We start from the raw sequence: 18,762 nt of genomic DNA, 5'->3' as shown, positions 1-18,762 counted from the left end.
AAATTCTGCCTAGCTGTCTTATAGTTTAATTAGCTATTAAATAAAAGATGTTCATTTTAGAGCTACATCATTTATTTTAGCAAAGTTTTAAGGCTTTGGTGACAATGTGGCAAAAATAAATAAAAAGCAACATTATTTTATTTTATTTCTGGCAATCAGAACTAAATATTCAAAGACTATTCTAGTGTCTGAATCCCCAACTACTGTTCCTCGTTCTGTCGTTTCCCTTCCTGCTAGTATGCACAAGATAAATTGAACATTTGCTTTAGTCACGATAAAAAAAATAATATTAAGAAAAAAGGTTTACATAAAATAAAATGAGAAAATCATATCTTTGTAATTGAATTTACGTTTTTTTACGGTGTACCTGAAAGCGACATCAGTATTAGCTTGCATGGAAGCTAATGCCCCCCTCCCCTCCCCTCCCCTCCCCACCTTGCACTCCAGCCTGATAAGACCCCTGTATAAAGGGGGCCACCCTGCTGTTTCGCCTCATTTCTGTTCGTTTCTGCACGAGGCTGCAGGAATTTTCTTATTAAGCAATGTTGTCTTTTAGGGACCAGGGAGGGGTGAGGGGGGGTTGAGCGGGTAGGATGGGTGGTTAAGGAGGAGGAGGAGGAGGAGGAGGGGGGTTGTTTGTTATCACTTCCGGGCGAGTGGTCGGACTGTGTCTGAGGAGGTTGCATCGCCGGTGGAGGAGAAGTTCAGTTACATCCATGCTCCGTCCGGGAAGGATGGAGGAGTCGGTCGTGGAGGCGGAGGTGCAGCAGGAGGAGCCGTGGTACGACCAGCGGGACCTGGAGCAAGGTGAGGCGTCACCTGTCTGTCACCGTCTGATCACAACACAAGCGATCGATCCGCGTCCATAGGAAACATATGAGGAGGAGGAGAGGAAGTGATGTAATACGATTTCTCTGTCTTTTCTGATCAATATTTGTATTATTGATGTTTTTATTTTAATGCGAAACCTTTTGTTTGTTTGAGCTCATTTCTACTGCGATCACATCTCCATCCTGGCACTTGGGAAGCCAGGATGTATTCACTTTCCAAAAGAAATGCCAGTATTTTAGGGATGCATCCAGAATTTAGTGCTTGAATCCACTTCCTGCATATAAAGAGCTGTCTGCGCATCCTGTCTGCACAACGTCCCTGTAATGACCTAATGGATGCACTTTCACTGAGATGGGAAGAGGCAGTGAGTGTCCTCCTCCTGCAGCTGCAGCAGCATCACCCCGTCTCCTGATTCCCTGCTGACCCAGAGAGCTAAAGCAGCTTTGAGTCTTGGTGCAGAGAAGCAGGGCAGGTGGATTTGAACACCTCTTTTTTGTTTCAGTGCTGTGCATCCTAAAATCATTAAGCCAGCACTATATCTGATAATGGAGCAGACAAAACCTCATTTTTAGGTCAGTCTGCTCCCCCGTGCGCTCACAGTCCGACTGGATTTTAACCCCACAAATTGAGTCTGTTATGTAACTAACTTCTGTGCCGCCAGCTTTGCCACTCCCTGACCTCCTGCGCCCGTTTGGCCAAACATCTGATGCGTTTGCGCAGACGGGTGGCATGTTGCAGCCAGTCACACATCGGCAGAAATAAACAAACTGGAATGCTGTTTCGGGTTTTCCTCCACTGCAGATAACTCCAGAGTTACATAACTGGGCACGTGTCTTGTGATCTCACACACTTCGGGCTGGTGTTATCAGCTCTACTTGGTGGATGCAGGAAATGACTGCTTCTTCCTTCAGCAGCAGCAGACAGAGGAAGCTGAGATGAAAAATCTGGTGTTTGTTGAAGATGTTAGAGGAAAAAAAATGTTTTCAGACATGTGTTTTCCATAAATTTGTTGGGTTTGGGGCACGAATGATCCATTTCTGTCATTATTGTTGAAAAAACAATAAAAAAAAGAAGCTGCATTTGTCTTTATCAGTTGACAGATGGATATCTAGAGCTTTTTGTTACTGTTTATCTTAGCAAGCAGCCAGAATGGCTTTGTTGAGAGATAGATGTGAATTATAGGATAAGCTCTACTTCACCAGAGGACATAAACTTCAGCAGAAATCCTCAAAAATCTGAATCTGAGGGGTCGACATATTTATGGAAAACAATGAAATATGAAAGACAGGCTTCTTTTGTGCAGAATTATTGTTTTGCAACTGCTGGATTAGCACATTTTTGGGTTTGGAAATCGTCCCGCACTTGTGTTCCTGTGCTTTTCTTCTCTTCTCACCTCTCGTCTTCTCTTTCTCATACCAGACCTGCACTTGGCAGCAGAGCTGGGAAAGACTCTCCTCGAGCGCAACAAAGAATTGGAGGAATCTCTTCAACAGATGTACGGCAACAATGATGAACAAGTGCAAGAGATAGAGGTATGCTCAAGAACGTGTTATTGATGGGGGTTTTGATCGATAATCTTGTTTTTTAATCTTTTCCTTTCAAACTGGGTTCACATTTTTTTACCAAAACACCAGTTTTTACCCATAAAAGTCTTTTCTGAGAAATGAATCATTGATGAAAACCTCATTTTCACTCTTTTGAAACGTCTTAACAGATTTGTTTGGTTATAAATCTCATCCAGGGCAACCATCCGTCCATCTTTTGAACGCGCTGAATCCCTTTAGGGGTCACAGGGTTGCTGGAGCCTGTCCCAGCTACTGTTGGGCAGAGGCAGGGTAAACCTTGGACAGGTTGCCACTCTGTTGCAGGGCCACAAACATTTAGAGAATTTAGAATCCTATTAGCCTCTGACGCGTGTTTTTGGACTGTGGGAGGATGCTGGAGAAATTCCCACGCATGCTCAAGGAGAACATGCTAACTCCACAGAAAGAACCCAGCCGGGATTTGAACCAGAACCTCCTCCCACTACACTTCCATGGGATGCAAACAATGTTTGCAAGTCCATGCATTATATTTAATATATTTAGATTGAATGGACGCTGTTTTTATACTAAGCCTTCCTTCTGGGCTTTGGACCTGAATACAGGATTTGGTACCAAATTAAGAAAAAAACACATCCTCACTAATTATTTACGGCACAAATTAATCATTTTTAAAACCCTTTTCTATTCAAATCTCCCAAGCGTAATAAACACCTGTATACACGTTTATTATCTTTTTGAGAGGGTTAAAACTGTCTTTCTCTCTGTTGTTGATATACATAGAAAAGCAACATTAGCACTGTAACTTCCACTGAGAGTGTATCGAGGCTGACGATGTTTGTCCTGCTTCCTCCTGCAGTACCTCTCCAAGCAGCTGGAAATGCTGCGGGAGGTGAATGAGCAGCACGCAAAGGTGTACGAGCAGCTGGACGTGACGGCCAGAGAGCTGGAAATCACCAACGAGAAGCTGGTGCTGGAGAGCAAAGCCTCTCAGCAGAAGATAGACAGGTGAGCCACAGCTGCACAGACACCAGCACTGTCGGGATGTGGAATTAAAAAAGAAATGTACACGGTCTAAACAGGTACAGAGATCTGTATCGAAATCTGAGACGTGTGTGGCAGCATGGATCCCCATCTTTACTCTTTAAAATCCCACTCCAATCATCTTTTGATTTATGGTAAAAGCGTTCCCACTGGTCTTTTAATTATGATTTTGCTGTTTTTAGCCAAAAACTTCCATCCTCACACCCCCAACCTGTGCAACAAAAGTGGCGAGCAATATCGGAGCTATCCAGCTGTACAGTTTTAGCCAGATGCCAGCTAAGACAAGGGAAATGAAGACCTACATACATCTTTTTCAAACCGCTTCTTTTTGTCTGCTCCTGATTCACCAGGATTTGAACAAAGAAGTACTCAGACATGTAATTTTAAGCCTCCAAGATGAAAAAACTACCAAAAAACACTTTTTTTTTAAATCAGACTGGGTCTTTAATCTTAAAACTTGTTTGTGCTTTTGGTTGTGTTGCTGTTCCTTCCACCTGACCAGCTGATTGCTCCACGTGCTCCTTTCTTTAGAAATCTCATAATCAGGAATTAGACATTTCCAAATCTGGTTACCGGGATTAACGCATTGCAATAGCCGTCCCTGTTCCCATGTTTTGTTGTGTAACAGTGATCCGCTGCATCTTCCCGCTGACGTGCCAAAGGAAACAGAGAATGAAAGTGTTTTTTTCTTTTCTTTTTGTGCCCTTCCAGGCTGACGGGCACCATGGAGAGCCTGCAGGGTCAGGTGGACAGCCTCACAGCTCGTCTGGAGGAGCTGAGGACTCTGGAGGAGCTGAGGCTGCGGAGAGAGAAGAACGAACGCTGCAAGACCGTCCACTCCTTCCCCTGCCTGAAGGGGCTCTGCACGTCTCCCAGGTAAACAGCAGAAAAGGTTCATTAGAGGTCATCTGGCCTTGGTTCCAGTTGCTGTCATGTTGCACTCATTGTACAGGTATGAGGACGGGTTCCTGCTGGCCAATCCGGGTAGCGTAGACTTGGTCGAGCGACAACCCCTGGACGAAGAAAATGAGCGCCTGAGGGACATCGTCGCCTCCCTGCACTCTGCCATGGCCTTGGAGAGGTCAAAGCGGGACCAAGCTGAGAGGGAATGCGCGGTTGTTCTGCAAGAGTTTGAGCGACTGGAGCAGCGCCTCCTGGGTGCAGAGGGCTGCCATCTGCGGGTTCAGGAGCTCGAAGCCGAGCTCGAAGAGATGCAGCAGCTCAGGAAGTCCAGGGTGTGTCTGATTGGGGACATGGAAGACGGCCTGGAGGTGTTACTCAGCAACGGTCCGGAGACAGACACCCCAGAGGACGGTGCAGGGCTGGAGGAGGGAGATCCAGGCGCTGCAAGGGAGGCCGGCGGACAGCAGGGGGGACCAGTGCGGAAAAGCTGCAGCGACACGGCTCTGAACTCCATCTCGGCTGTCGCGGGCAGACGGCAGGGCAGTTACGCCCTCCATGCCAACGGCACCCGCAAGCGGGGCATGTCCATCCTGCGGGAGGTGGACGAGCAGTACCACACCCTGCTGGAGAAATACGAGGAGCTGTTGGGGAAGTGCAGACGCCACGAGGAGAGCCTGTGCCACGCCGAGGTGCAGACCTCCCGGCCCGTGTCTAGAGACCCCTCCATGAAAGAGTACAGTCTGATCCCGGTGGAGCCTTCAACCTCCAGGGCTACTGCCACGCCTCCAACGCCGCCTGAAACGCCCTCCACCCCCGAGGCCCTGGAGGGAATCAGCAGGCAGGTGGAGCAGGTCGACAAGCGGCTCAGCCAGAACACGCCAGAGTATAAGACGCTCTTCAAGGAGATCTTCTCACGTCTGCAGAAGTCCAAGAGCGACGTGAGCTCCAAGTCCTCCAAAAGCAGAAAGACTAACAAATGAATGCTGTTAATGCTGCTAAAAAAACACCTACAATAACTTTTTAGCCTCAGCTTTTAAAGACCCACACTGATGAAAATGATGTTTGTGGTGTTTATAACATGTTCTTGAAGCATTTTCCTCATGATGGAGGACACATATAAAGAAAATTAAGCTTAAAATTCCATTTCTGAGCATTTATTCAAATTGTTGTGAATCAGGAGAATGTAATGCCGTTTAAAACAAAGAGCGTACCTGTGACGGGGCAAAAGCTCCCTGCTCCGCCCCATTCACTTCGTTTTCCTCATCCAAGCTGGCATCCGGCTCAGAACCACACAACCGGACAGCTCCAATGTTGCTCGCTGTTATTGCACCGCTAACGTTCGCTTGGAGGTGAGGGGGGCTGTAAGGTAGCAGGTAGAGCATGTAAACAGAGAGCTCTCAGCAACAGGGCGTGGTTTCCCCAAGCCAACAGTCCCGCCCACAACTCGTTAGTGAATTTCGACTGAACTCTGCAGAAACTATGTCCTGGAAAAAGACACCAGTTCATTGATTTTGGCTAAAAATGGCATCGTCATAATTAAAAGACCACTGGGCAGGCTTTGAAAACAAAAGATAATCGGAGGGGGTCATTAACCACCCTCAGCTTCAAAAGTGAATCTTTTTGGAGGAAGGACTCAACCTTATATTGCTGCCAAATGTATTTTTGCCTACATTACTGAATCATTTTGCTGCTTTCCAGCAGATAAAATGCTTTCAGAATTTAAGGCCGGGTGATGGAGTTGGGATTTTTGTAATTCAGTGGAGCCAAATATAACAATTAGCTAACCCTATTTTAGCACCTTTAACCCTTAAGAACCCATGGTGACATCAGTGTAACAGAAAAATACCAGAAATGGATTATGTGGTCCACATCGTTTGTGGTCAACTACACGTACTTTTAAGAAAAAAATGGGTCTGGGTTCTTATGGGTTAAACGCCATAAATATCTCACTTCTGATGATAATATTTGGACTTAAAAGTAACCTAAAGGCATTTTTGCTGAGTGAGCTTCCCCTCATACACGTTAAGATCAGTCGAACACTGTGCTGCTGTTAAAATGGGGCATTGAAATGACTTATAATAAATGTACTAAATTTGTTTCTGTTTATTATTTAACTGGTTTGTATTAAAAAAAAGGACAAACACATTCCCAGTCTGAACACTTTTATTGTGAGTGATATGTTGGTGATACAAATCAAACCCACCAAGACAAAATAACCATCGAGCACTAAGGAAGGTCAAGCGGCTCCCATTCAGGCTTCTGGAGTGTATAAAAACAAGACAACACTTTCATGTGGCAGCATGTGTTATTGATCTGCATCTGGTTGAGGTTTCTTATAAAAAGTACATAACAGACCATGATTTTCTGAAATTAAAGAGGCATGGTCAGAAGGAATCATTCACGAGGAAAAGAGAGGACCAGGAAGTGAGAGACAACGCCATGATGCCGGAGATGGTATCTAACACCTGAAATAAAGGCTGGCGTCCTGATTCCCTGTCCACGTGCTGCGAATGGTGGAAACAGACTCGTGGAATGTTTTTAATCTGAAGGCAAACGGCTCATCTAAGTCCTAACTCTTAAGGCCATGAGGATGCAGCTGCACCTAAAGTGAGGAGTAGGAGAAAAGACCCTGGTTCTCTTGCAGAGTTCTGTCTGGCACTCGACTATTCGGGAAAAAGATCTGGCCTGAATCCCAAATAATTTAACAAGACCTAAATCCACGTAATCTGCTCAAAGGCTTCAGCGAGGCTGGCTCGAAGAGTTGGATCCAGCAGTGATTGAACAAAGACCACACAGCCACCGTAGTATCCAAGGCAGATTATGGTAATTATACAAAACAAGGTGGACAAAAAAACTGTGGTTTAGGATACAGCAAGGTCGGATTGCTTTTATGAAGCATAACAAAAAAAAATCCAGATTTTTAGGATGTAATACTTATCAGACAGAAGAGGTAAAAGGAGAAAAAAAATAAAGATGCACAGGTTGAAGAGGAAAGACCACGAGGGCGAGGAGCTGATGGACGGACAGAGCAGGAAGCCAAAAAAAAAAGAAAAAAAAGAAGATGGTTTGATCCAAGGAAAGGAAAGACCTGATGGAGAAGTGGGGAAATAAACCAAACAGAAATCATCAGTCCTTCCATTCTTTCTTGATCACGAGGCTCCACTCCCAGGAGAGGTGGTCGTTCTTGTCGTCGTCGGTGAACTTGGACTTGATGTTGTAGGTGCCGCGGGCCAGCATCCCTTTAGGCGACTCCTCCATGGCTGTGAGGTACTCGTACTCCTCGTTCGGTCTTGGGCCGTAGCTGCCGACCATGTAGTCCGTCTTATCAACTACACAAAAAGCAGAGGTGAAGATAAATGTGAGATAAGATTTCAATTGTTTGATAGGTGGAGGGGTCAGATATTTCATCAAGTTTAAGCTCAAATTCACTGTAATCTACAAAAAGAAAAAGTGGTTTGAATAAAAAGGATCCGACTGAAAATACAGTTTAAAAGGAAAACTTTCAAAAACAGGCGGATAAATCAGAAGCTGAGGAAGTTTTTTGGCTTCCCGTCGTTTACTTTCACAAATAAAAAAACAAAACATTCGTTATGTTTTTGGGGCAGCTGCTGAACAGTTATCTGCAGCAGTTTTCTATTCCTGACTCAAGAACCATCCCAAGTTCAACATTTTCCTTCAGTACGATCCTGATTTCATGCTTCTTTTTTAACTCTTTAAATCTCGTTTAGCCGTTTGATTTTATTGTGGAAGGGCATAAAGGGGGAAACAGAAGTCATGGTTGCACTATTTTGTTTCCCATTTCTGCTCGTGTCACTCAGCTGTTGGATTAAGCAGAGCTCAGTAAATCGCTTCCTTGCAGCAAAGCAACAAATCTAAACCACAAAAACATTGAAAAATGAACATTCACCATCTAAATCAAAATGTGATAACATACCTCTAACTCCTTTCCTGAATGTTTGCTGAGTGTACTTGAGGCCTGAGACGATATCCTTGTTCACCTGCATTAATAATGATGTTTAGTAACAAAAACAGGCTAAAACACATCAATAAAAATGTTGATTTGATGACAACTAGAGTCCAACCTTGAAGTTGATCTTTACTCTGTATTCAACTCCCTCCTTCAGCGTGAACGGATTCTTCCTAAAGTTCTCGAGGTCTCCTGACAGAAAAACAAACAAAAGCATTTTTTACAATTTAATAAGGGAAAACAAATACTGTTTTAGGGTTCCTGCAATGACTAAACTGACCACCAGGGGTTTCTAGTGAGCCATCACTCCAGTATAGTGTTGTGATGTAATGTGACCATTGAGAGGCAACAAACACCCCCCCCCCACTGCAGTGGCTAATTAACCCACTTCCACAAGACTCATGTCATTATTAATTAGTGCACTAATGTAGCCGGTCATTTGGTCTATTTTTACACCAAATCAGGGGATCAATTACACTTGTCAATCAGGGAAAATTGAGACTTCCTGCTATGAGTGGGAGCTCAACTGGGTTGTTTACCTCCCTGCCAAAATAGGTTCCTTTTTTCTATGACTGCAAATGCACAAATAACTTAAAAATAATATAAATTAAATGCACCCACCCTGCAGGTCTAAAATCAGTGGAGCAGGAGCTTGTTCACATAGCAGAGTCATCCGTGTCACCTGCACATTTGGGACGCTGGGATCTAGAGATTAAAGGGAAAAAATGGGTTCTTTACTCATAAGCTTCAGCGTATATAACTGGACAAACAGTTGTGACGTTTTTCTGGTGCGACATGCAGAGCTAATGCATCATGAACCGGAAAACATGCTTGGTGGTCATCTGGGATTTACAGAACCGTAGTTCCATACAGAACTTTTGCTTTTAGATCTTCTGGGTGCACAGACAAAAAAAAAAAAAAAAAGCTGGAAAAACCAGAACTGTTTTCACAACAATGCCCTGACATTTGACAGCGTTCATTATTGGTAAAAACAATCATTATGTGTAGAAACTTTGCTTGAAAAGAATAAAAAAAAAAAAAAAAGAAATTAGCGACAGACTGTGTTTATAAATGCAGCTTTTAACAGGATCTCAACACAAATGAATGAGTCACAAATGCGAACCTGCAACCGATCCAGCATTTCCCAAAAGCGCCTCCTTGTACTTCCTCAGGCTCTCGTCATCCTTGTCCAGCTCCTGGATCTCTTGCAAGGACTTCTGGGCAGGTGGTTTGTAGTTGACGGAGTCTGGAGACTCCTCAGCATTGGCTGCTGCGATCTGTGCCAAAACCTCTGGTGTGGGCTCCTGCTCCGCCATTGTGTGCTGCGATGTGAAAGCACAACGAGGGAAAGTGTTAGATGTCAGGAAGACGCATGAGCGACATCCAGACGGCACTTCCGCTTTTTCTCCTCCTCAGAGCTTCCACGCAGCACAAAGTAAAGCATGCAAACTTCTAAGTCAAAGTAGATAGATTTAACGGCGCCCTAAAACTTCTTGCATTGTGTTCAAAGAACAGGCGAGTCAGCTATTTTAGTGTAGTCAGAACACACAGGTGGACGTGAGCCAGGACATGCGACACCCTCAACCTCCTGGACTGTGGATCCCATATGCGTAAGCAAGTTCACAAAGCTGATGATTACCTGAGACCCCCACACCCCCCCTTCATGCTTCTCAAACACCTCTACCTGCAGAATTGCAGACAACCAGCAGTACTATCAGATCCTCACATTCCATGCAGCTGTCACAGATCCTGAGCAGGCTGCACACAGGCCTCAACAAGAGGACGTTTTTTTTTTTTTTTGTTTAAGAGTGAGATCTAAAACAAGGAGGGAACGAGTGTCTGCAAAAATCAGCTTGAAGAAGCCATCTTGAAACTCTTGACGGGATGTTCTCCTTTTCTGGCACACAGCACACTCAATTCTGTCTTTCAGATCTCTTCATGGCAGCCCCAAAATGTTTGCCTGCCTGAAAACGAGCTCTGCTTCCGTGCCAACTAGGTCAAATAAAAGGCAAAACAAAAAGGAACAATCTTTGTGTTACAGTCACAAACAGCTCTAAACACTGGAAAGGTTCATCTCAGGTTATTTTGACATTTGCATGTTGAAAGCATGTTACTTCCTGAAATAAACAGAACAGTGAAATGGGAACCACTAAGGTGGGGTTTTCATAGTACATAGAATGTTAACTTTGTTAGTGCTGAAGTAGAAAAGTACAATCAAATTAACAAGCTTCATTAAAAAAAAAAAGAAAAAAAATGTCTGACTTCCTTCCTTCGTGTAGTTAAAAATGCTTTGTCAAGACAACCTTACAAAAATACATTTTTGGCTATTTATTAAATTGCTATGAGTCAGCAGAGGCAGTATAATGGCAAAAAAGTGGCTCACGGTAGCTAATTTGTTAAAAAAATAGTCTGCAAAGGGGCCACAAACTTCTTTTTGCTCTGCCTTGGTTTTTCACCTTCCTCTATATTGTGCCTGGATATAGAGCCGGGCCTTTTCCCTATGAGGGCTGACAACACAGCTCACTTTTTCCACACGGGGGGCCTCCGTCTTCCCGTAAAAGCAGAAATTCCTTTTCAGCTAGTAGCATGTTTAAGTAGGTTAGTTTCCCTGGTCAGAAAGCGTGAGCAAGACCAGACAACATCGGGTCGCTGGAACATCAGTCTTGGAGTGTCAACAGAAAAAAAAAAAGAAAAGAAAAACGGCCAGGTTTTCTTTTCTTTTCTGCAGTGAGCTGCACTGTCACACAGCAGGAAGTGTTCCTTTAAACCAAAAAGAAAAAAAACTTCCTCTGAAGTGTTAGTGCATCGATTAGCTCTCTCTTTTAGCACAGCAATTATAAGAAGAGTGTTCCACCAATAACAAAAAAACACTCAAATGTTTCCCGGTTTGTTTTGCAATGTGTTCAACCTACTAAAATAGTCTGAGATTCAACCTCAAATTAAGCAGCCATCACACTGTAGACTGGTCAGAGAATAGACCTCAGTGTTGCATAAAATGAATTAAGACCTTCCTTATATTGACTGAATTGTTGGTTCCCTAAACTATGCAAGTTGAGTATCTGCAGCAACAAAGCCTACTATCCAGAAAAAGCCCTGTTGTTGTCCAGGTTTCCCATCATGAGGCTGGACATTGTTGTAGAATTTCACTTGCATAATTCCACCAATATCCCTCTTCAGCTGCAGGATAAAACTATTTTCTGGGCTGGAGCAGCGGAGACCCGGCAAACATTCGGGGCTTGGCAGCGGAGACTTCAGATTAGGGTTGTTTCCTAGCAACGCAGCTGAAACCATCAAAAGGTGGAATTCTGGCTAATGGAGCGTTCTGGCTTTCTGAAGGGGCGTTCCTCTGGATGTAACAGAGCCGGAAAAACTTCCAGGACTTGTAATGCACAGAGTTCTTTTCATTAGGTGGCTCTACACAATAATTAGGTTCATGCTTTAACATCATTTTCTCCAAAAAACTGGAACAGTAACGACAAAAGTGGAAGTTATATATTTTTTTTCCAAATCAGTCACAGAAATATTTGAAGCTTTTAAATTAAAGGTGCACATTCGAGCAGGTTTGGATTTTAAAGCGATGCTAGCGCAGCTTCTATTCTTCGGTTGTCATAAATCGCTTTAAGTAGTAAGGTTATCTAATGACAGAGCAGCCTGCATGTGTCTGCTTGATGAAAGACCAACAGAAAAAAAAAACCTCTGGCTGTGATTCTTTTTTTTTCTAATTTATTAACTTAAGAAAGGAGAAGCACACAAAAGAAGCCGACACAGGAAGTGACAAGAAACTATCATCTGGAGTCATCGACTGAAGCTCTGCACCTGCTTTGGTCTTCTCTGTGCTGAGGCTGCAACAAATTCAATAACGGAGACATCTGGACGTCCAACCCTGAATGCATCTTCGAATCCCCCTTTTTGTGCAACTTTACTGAAATGTCTCTGAATTTCTATTAGTAGAAGCAGCAAGACAGAAAAGTCTAAAAAGATGAGCACAGACAGATCTTGTAGGGTCAGAGAAATCTGAGGTTAGGCTGTACTTTTTCATTAAAGTGGGGGCGCCTTCTGTGTCAGGCACTACTCGCTCAAGAAACTGCTGCAAACTTCCTTTTTTGAGCACGAGCATGATGACTCACACTTTACGGTCACAACCAAATGAGCACAAAGAGATAAGTTCCAATTTAACTCTCGACAGGCTGATTGAACATCAAATGTTTGCAATAAAATTGATTTGAAAGAAACAAAACACTTTGGTGAAATCGAGAATAAAATCATGTCGTCCCACCACTATAAGGAACGATTGTGAGCTATATCTAGAGACATGGCGAAGCTTTGCGGAAGTGCTGCCGGCAGGCTTCATTGCAGAGCTGATGCAATGCAGAAGTGCCCAATCTTAACAGAAGCAGGAAAAGAGGGGGGGTTGCAGAAAAAACAACCTGACATACATGACACCAATGAGACTGTGAACAATCACTAATGAAGGTGAGTCTACTTGCACATAAAACAAAGCAGCACAGAGGGAGGCTGTGAGGCCAAAGCTCAGACGATCCCAGGAACAAACAGGGAGTTTTATAAATAGCCAGTGAGAAATCCCTGCAAACAGCAACAGGAAGCTGTCAGTGAGCAGAGAGTCAAGGGTGCCAGCTAAGACCTGCAGGCTCACTCCTCTGCAACCACAATTTTTTTTTAAAACAGTTAAATAAAAATGAAAAAGAAAAGCAAATTCTTTTTTAATTTTTATTTTTTGCTTAAATTCGAAAAGATTTAAAATAAATTAATATTTTTTGGAGATTGCTCCTAGATTTTTACACAAACAACAAACAATTGGAGTAAAATTGAGTTTTTTTTAGTGTGGATTAGGGTTTATCAGAGCTGATAACGAGAACTAAAAGTAACGCGACTGACAGTGAACGCAGCACCGGAGGCCGCTGACATGACTCGCCTAGTCAAAGGAAGAATGCTGACCGTTGATGGACGAGTTCTTCAAGATAATTGTTCCGTCTGTCAATCAATAAACCAGACGTCCATGTACATATTAGTGGGTCATTCGATTTTTAAGCTGAGAAAAAGCGGGCGAAATAAACTTTTTCTTCAACTTCTCATCAGGAAGCATTTTTTGGTGCAGTTTATAAGGACACCGGAAGTAGACCTGTGATTTTAGCTTTTTAATTAATGTTCGATCCTAATAAGCGCGCGGGACTTTAATGTCGTCACACAAAAATATGTTCGAAACGTGTTTTTATCAAAAAATAAAAAAAGAGAATCAAAAAGTGTGAACAGGGCCAAAAAGGTGGTTCGGTTTAGGTGTAAACTGAACTAAATTCTAAAAAGAAAAGCTAGTTCCAGGAAGTGGCAGACGATGTTCCCTGTAGGGGAGCACATGATGATAACGGCGGCGCGGGTATATTTTTAAATTTGTAAAACTCACCTTAACCTTTTAGTGTTTTTCAGAAATCCTAAGTTTTACTAGATGCATGAACCAATAACTGCAATGTTGGAGTTGTCGTTATCTAACTACTAGCTGAGTAGCTCAAACCGAGTTCGACACCCGGAAATTCACAACTGCCTGACATTTGCTTCTCTGCCCACTTAGGGCGGATAACTTTCTAACTAACAAACAGGATTAAGACTAATACTTAAGGATAACTATTATGGCCTTGCTAATGTATGATCTATAGATAAACTTCAAAGCAGCAGCACCGACTGTGATAAAAGTGCTTTTTTTGGTAAACAAGTATTTCCTTTCACTGAAAGTAAAAACGTCAGGTTGGCCATCTTTTATTTTTATATTCCTTAATTATTTGTGCGTACAACAATATATCAACCTTTACAATTCATAAACATTACTAAAATGTATGTTTTAAAGAGTTTAAGTTTAGTCCTACCGTTTTCTGCTTTTGCTGGCTGGGGCCGTCTCCTGTGAATGGGAGTGAAGTGAAGCGGAGGAAGACAATCTGAACAAGCTCCGACGGATTCTGACATCCGCTTAATGACTTTCAAAATAAAACTAAAATGTTTGTGTGTCATCACAACACAAATTTAATTATTTCACTATTTCTATCCCCACTTTAGGTGCATTGCATATTTGTATTAAATATTGATATTCTTTCATCATTGTAAAACTCAATGTGAATCTGTTAGTTTGAAATCTTCAATGATATTTTTTGAAAGAAAAAAAAAGCCTATTTGAATTGATTTCATGTAAAACAATAATTTAATAAATAATGTGTTCCATGTAGGTTTATTACTTTTGCTGAAACTCCACATTGAAAGTTAAACCTACTTTCAACATATTTTATTTGCTTTAAATACAAAAAATTTAAGTTAAAAATAAACCTATTTTATCAAAGCGTTTTTAAGTAGTGTCTGAGTTTTTAGGGTTAGCCACCTTTACCAGAATTTTCTGTAGACAACCAGTCTCAAACAGACATTAACAAAATTCCTTACAACAAAGGTAGCAAACACAGGTAGTATCTTGTTTTCAGTTAAATTAACCGGAAGCTGAAGGAAAAAAAAAAAAGAGCCTTTTATGGAACACTTCCGGAAAGTGTGGTGGAAGGTGCAGCTTTTCCGAGTTCAGTTATCTTCCCTATTAGATTAACTTATTCCTTCTTTTAGCGTCCCATAAAAAGTTACGTACACCTACAGTTTCATGTGTGCACTTTCATCATCAACTGAGAGGCGAAGAAAGGAAACCGCCACAAAAGCAAATTTCAGAACATAACCCATCAAATTTGAACAAGGGCGACATCTAGTGGCTGAACTCTTGAAAATATAGAATGCATTGAAAAGTATTTAACCCCCAGGGTAAAGCAGGTCATAGCAGATATGAATTTGATCTTTAACTGCTTGAAATACAATTGGACAATGTAATTTACAAACATTTAATAATTTTATTAGCCTATGCATTTTAAAAAGTAGTAAAAGCTTTCATGTAAATACAACCAGCATATTTCCACCTTAGACTGGTTTTAGTAAAAAATAAAGCAAAACAACAATGACCCATTGCTTATTTAATATATACTGCAGGTTTTTATTACAAGTTCCATTCACTACAGGGTTGGGAGAAACTGAGAAAACTCCACCCAGCAGTTAACCTACAGTAAAACCATTCGATCAAAAAAAAAAAAAAAATTAAAACAAAAATAAAACACTTGGTAAAAAACACTTTGGAGTATTTAAAAGAAGAGGTTGGAACAATTTCAATCACATCAGAAGACAAGTGTAAAATATTCTGCACATCTGTAACAAGCACCCCTTTCTGTGCAGACAGGGAGGGATGACGTCAACTAGGATGGGAGGTTTCCTTAACTGGTATCCATCTGAGAAAACAAGAGGTGAAACAGAATTAGGACAGCTGCAAAACAACTTCAACAGAAGATGCTTTCTATTTTGACAGATGTACCCTGGCATTGTAAGCATCTAACTGGGCGTCAAGCTCTTCTGCCGATAGCGGTTGCTTGGGGGCACCGCCGCGCCCCCCCCGCCCTCTTCCTCTGGGACCACCTGCACCACGGACCCCTCGGCCTCTTTGCATCCCTCCGAAACCCCGATTTCTACTCATGCCTCCACCACCTCTGTTCATACTGGTAAAACAAAACAAATACACAAAGAAAATGTAATTGGGGTTTACACAACAGCCTGTTTCCAGTTTCCCAAGAATCCATGCTTACTTACCCCTGCATAGGCCGCCTCTGTGTGTCGATCTGTGATGTGACGAGCTGAATGTTCATAGGCCGCCCTAAACACAAATTAGGCTTTAATCTTGGGAAGATCAACTAATATTTAAATGTATTTATCTAATTAAATAAATCTGTAATAAAGTAGAAGAATACCATCAAGAGGAATGCCATTGTACTGTTTCATGGCTTTCAGGGCATCTGCCCTCCTTTCAAAGTGGACATCTGCCGTTCCAAGGCTTCTTCCTGATCTGTCGTAATGAACTGCAGCTTTCTTTAGAGTCCCAAATTCAGCAAAGAGTTCCTTCGATAAAAAAAAAAAAAGTCAAAACTAAGTCATCAATTAAAAAAAAAAAACATCACCATCAGATATGCTAGCTAAGTTGTACCTGGATGTCTGCGTCTGACACCCCAAAGTCCAGATTGGAGACGAGGAGCTTTCCTCCCGTTTCCACACCAGCTCCTCCGCCACCTCCAGCAGCCCCATTGAAGCCGCTGAAGCCGTTGTCAAACATGTCGTGCTGCCATTTATCGGGAAGCTGTTTGGGCTGCAACAGACGAAAGAGAACGCACCTGCTGACTTCAGGATCCCCTGCCTCTGTCTTTCACAGAGTCCACACGGCTGGGTGTTGGTGCAAGCAGGTGCTCCACTTCCAACACGGCCAGGGTGCTCAGCAGACCCCCCCATGATCCCTGCCCACCCCATCGTTACAATCACGTGAATCACTTCAGACAGAAATACACAAATTTAAAAATAGCTATTTTGGTGTTTTGATACAGAAAATTTCAATGTTTTACTACTTGTAAAGTAAGACAAAAAGCTGACAGATATTTAAACTAATCATTTTCATACATTAACTTTAAAAAATCTTTACATGAACCAAAAATCCGCCCCAAACTAGCTAGCATAACCCCGTCGTTTCTTGCCATCTGCTACTCCACCAACTGCTCTGTCTGTCGACATGCTCCTCAGGCACACGAGGGGGGGTCCCCGGCAGAAGCAGCCTCGCATCCCGCGTTGCGCCGCTTGTCCAGGCTCACAACAGTCCTTTGTCAGGCCACAATTCGACTTTCATGAAGAAATGTCTTTAGGATGTTACAGGTGAAGAACATTTTGGGGGGAAAGAAGCCGATAGCCCCCTTTTTAGTGCGTGGAGTACGCGGACGTCCATTTTGAAACCACGCCATTTTGATCGGGGCTTTGTTTGGGTTGCATTTATATTCATTCACACCCCAGGAGTGAAGATTGGGCTTCTTTTTACAAAAAAAAAAAAAAAAATAAAGGAAATTTGAGGGGATTAAGTATGAGTCCACGTATCCATCCATATGTGACATTTGGTGAAAAGCCTTTTGGGTGGGATTTTAAGAAACCCCGTCAGCCATTCCTGGGACAAAAGGCCGCCTTGAAGATGTAGCAGGACGTTGGAAGGAATGTGATTCCGTAGCAATGGAAAAAACGTGCAGGAACCTTCTCAGCGATGTAGGCATCCTTTTCTTTCCAGACCATTACGACACTTGGGGTAAAACATCATTTTGACGCCAAATTGTATTCGAGGTTGTTGGATTCAAAATGGCGCTGAGACCTTCACGATCCGGCAGGTTAGCCAATGTGGCTAACATAGTCGCTCCTCAAGCAGCTTCTTCTTGAAAAGTGGTGCGACACATATAGGTTGTGGGAGAAGGGACATATTATGCAAACAACCTCCATTTATGCTTATCCACAAACTATAGAGCTCTCCTCTAAGGGAAACTCAGCGGTAAGCAACCATTTTAATGGCTTGACTAGCTAGGTGATTAGCCGTCAAGCCAAATGGAGAAAAGAAGACGTAAACCAGGAATTTTCAGCTTTGACGAAGGTTTTTTTCCTTCCAATGCCCATTCGTCTAACTTTCTCATACCCTGCTATAAGGCGTTGGTCTGCCTCTAGCGCGGCTCAGGTTCTGTCGGGTCCTCATGGGGCCTGATCCTCCGCCTCGGCCTCCAAATCCGCCGCCGCCACCACCAAGACGCCCAAGGCCTCCTCCACGGGCACCGCCTGAGCCTCCGCGGCCTCGGCCTCTTCCCCCACGGGCTCCGCCTCTACTCTGCCTGTTCAGCTTGATAATGTCGTCTAGAGACATATCCATCTTATCCGCCATTATGCTGCCCCGATAACTCTAAAGCACTGTAAAGATTTAAATTGTCTTAAAACACCCTGGACTAAGCTGTTCCCTCTCTTCGTCCGTAGATTTACGCTCTCTGGTCCAAGTACTAAGCACAATGAAAAGCGCCCACAAGCTGTAGAAAAGCTGATTGGTTGGAGAACACGTACTCTTGACGTCATTACGTTAAAAACTACAACAACTCTTTACCGCCCTCTACTGGAAACTAAAACATTATTCCTAAAAAACGCCATACATGGGTGTGTTCAGTTCATAGTAACACTAAAAGAAGCAATCAAAGCATTAAATCAAACACTTTTAACTATATCTCTATAACGAAACTGAATAACATAAAAAAAAATACTTTTAGACTTTAAATTACATTGAAAACAAATAGGCTAAGGCACTTCTTTAAACAAACAAAAATGTGGTTTCATATTTCAAATGAAATTTGTATTGAATTGATTTTTTATTTAGATGTGACTATGACCTAAAGAAAACTTTCTTAGTTTGATCAAGAAACGTTATTATAATGAATGCTTAAATTGGACAACACCCTGAACTCTCAATATGCATATTATAAATACAAATTGGATCTCTTTTTGATGAGACACGTCAGCAAATCTGCTAAGAAGTTGAAATTAATTTGATCTCAAAAGATTAAT

At 42.5% G+C, this 18,762-nt stretch overlaps 3 protein-coding genes across 4 annotated transcripts; 1 reads left to right on the top strand and 2 right to left on the bottom strand.

Moving 5' to 3' along the window:
* Nucleotides 1–438: 438 nt before the first annotated feature.
* Nucleotides 439–6,464, top strand: cdr2l (cerebellar degeneration-related protein 2-like). The gene is made up of 5 exons (XM_011478353.4): nucleotides 439–807; nucleotides 2,251–2,363; nucleotides 3,232–3,380; nucleotides 4,128–4,292; nucleotides 4,369–6,464. The coding sequence occupies exons 1-5, from the start codon at nucleotides 717–719 to the stop codon at nucleotides 5,297–5,299; spliced, it is 1,449 nt and encodes a 482-aa protein (XP_011476655.1). The 5' UTR covers nucleotides 439–716; the 3' UTR covers nucleotides 5,300–6,464.
* On the bottom strand, nucleotides 6,465–14,717 carry arhgdia (Rho GDP dissociation inhibitor (GDI) alpha). 2 transcript variants are annotated; one of them, XM_004071534.5, is made up of 6 exons: nucleotides 14,163–14,717; nucleotides 9,410–9,608; nucleotides 8,908–8,991; nucleotides 8,402–8,478; nucleotides 8,254–8,317; nucleotides 6,465–7,648 (listed from the first exon to the last, which is right to left on the bottom strand). In XM_004071534.5, the coding sequence occupies exons 2-6, from the start codon at nucleotides 9,600–9,602 to the stop codon at nucleotides 7,446–7,448; spliced, it is 621 nt and encodes a 206-aa protein (XP_004071582.1). In that variant the 5' UTR covers nucleotides 9,603–9,608; nucleotides 14,163–14,717; the 3' UTR covers nucleotides 6,465–7,445. The 2 variants fall into 2 exon arrangements, with proteins under 2 accessions (XP_004071582.1, XP_078807586.1); XM_078951460.1 differs by lacking the exon at nucleotides 14,163–14,717 and adding an exon at nucleotides 13,706–13,869.
* A 569-nt stretch (nucleotides 14,718–15,286) lies between these two features.
* Nucleotides 15,287–18,246, bottom strand: alyref (Aly/REF export factor). Its single transcript, XM_004071535.5, has 6 exons — nucleotides 17,855–18,246; nucleotides 16,346–16,504; nucleotides 16,113–16,260; nucleotides 15,955–16,018; nucleotides 15,683–15,863; nucleotides 15,287–15,599 (listed from the first exon to the last, which is right to left on the bottom strand). Exons 1-6 carry the CDS (start codon nucleotides 18,092–18,094, stop codon nucleotides 15,585–15,587), a joined length of 807 nt encoding a protein of 268 aa, XP_004071583.1. The 5' UTR covers nucleotides 18,095–18,246; the 3' UTR covers nucleotides 15,287–15,584.
* Between the last annotated feature and the right edge of the window lie 516 nt (nucleotides 18,247–18,762).

This window comes from Oryzias latipes, chromosome 8 (assembly GCF_053564925.1).
Source record: "Oryzias latipes strain Hd-rR chromosome 8, Olatipes_Hd-rR_3.1".
Lineage (NCBI taxonomy): Eukaryota > Metazoa > Chordata > Actinopteri > Beloniformes > Adrianichthyidae > Oryzias > Oryzias latipes.
This window is presented reverse-complemented; position numbering and strand designations above follow the sequence as displayed.

Excerpts from the sequence above, each read along its gene's own strand:
- cdr2l (XM_011478353.4), top strand. The coding sequence starts at position 717 with ATGCTCCGTCCGGGAAGGATGGAGGAGTCGGTCGTGGAGGCGGAGGTG. Across the intron at positions 808-2,250 it reads CCAGCGGGACCTGGAGCAAG|ACCTGCACTTGGCAGCAGAG; the intron begins GTGAGGCGTCAC and ends TTCTCATACCAG. Across the intron at positions 4,293-4,368 it reads GGGCTCTGCACGTCTCCCAG|GTATGAGGACGGGTTCCTGC; the intron begins GTAAACAGCAGA and ends CTCATTGTACAG.
- arhgdia (XM_004071534.5), bottom strand. The coding sequence starts at position 9,602 with ATGGCGGAGCAGGAGCCCACACCAGAGGTTTTGGCACAGATCGCAGCA. Across the intron at positions 8,318-8,401 it reads GAGTAAAGATCAACTTCAAG|GTGAACAAGGATATCGTCTC; the intron begins GTTGGACTCTAG and ends TTATTAATGCAG. Across the intron at positions 7,649-8,253 it reads ATTCAGGAAAGGAGTTAGAG|TTGATAAGACGGACTACATG; the intron begins GTATGTTATCAC and ends CTTTTTGTGTAG.
- alyref (XM_004071535.5), bottom strand. The coding sequence starts at position 18,094 with ATGGCGGATAAGATGGATATGTCTCTAGACGACATTATCAAGCTGAAC. Across the intron at positions 16,505-17,854 it reads GACCAACGCCTTATAGCAGG|CCCAAACAGCTTCCCGATAA; the intron begins GTATGAGAAAGT and ends CGTCTGTTGCAG. Across the intron at positions 15,864-15,954 it reads CAGAGGCGGCCTATGCAGGG|TATGAACAGAGGTGGTGGAG; the intron begins GTAAGTAAGCAT and ends TTGTTTTACCAG.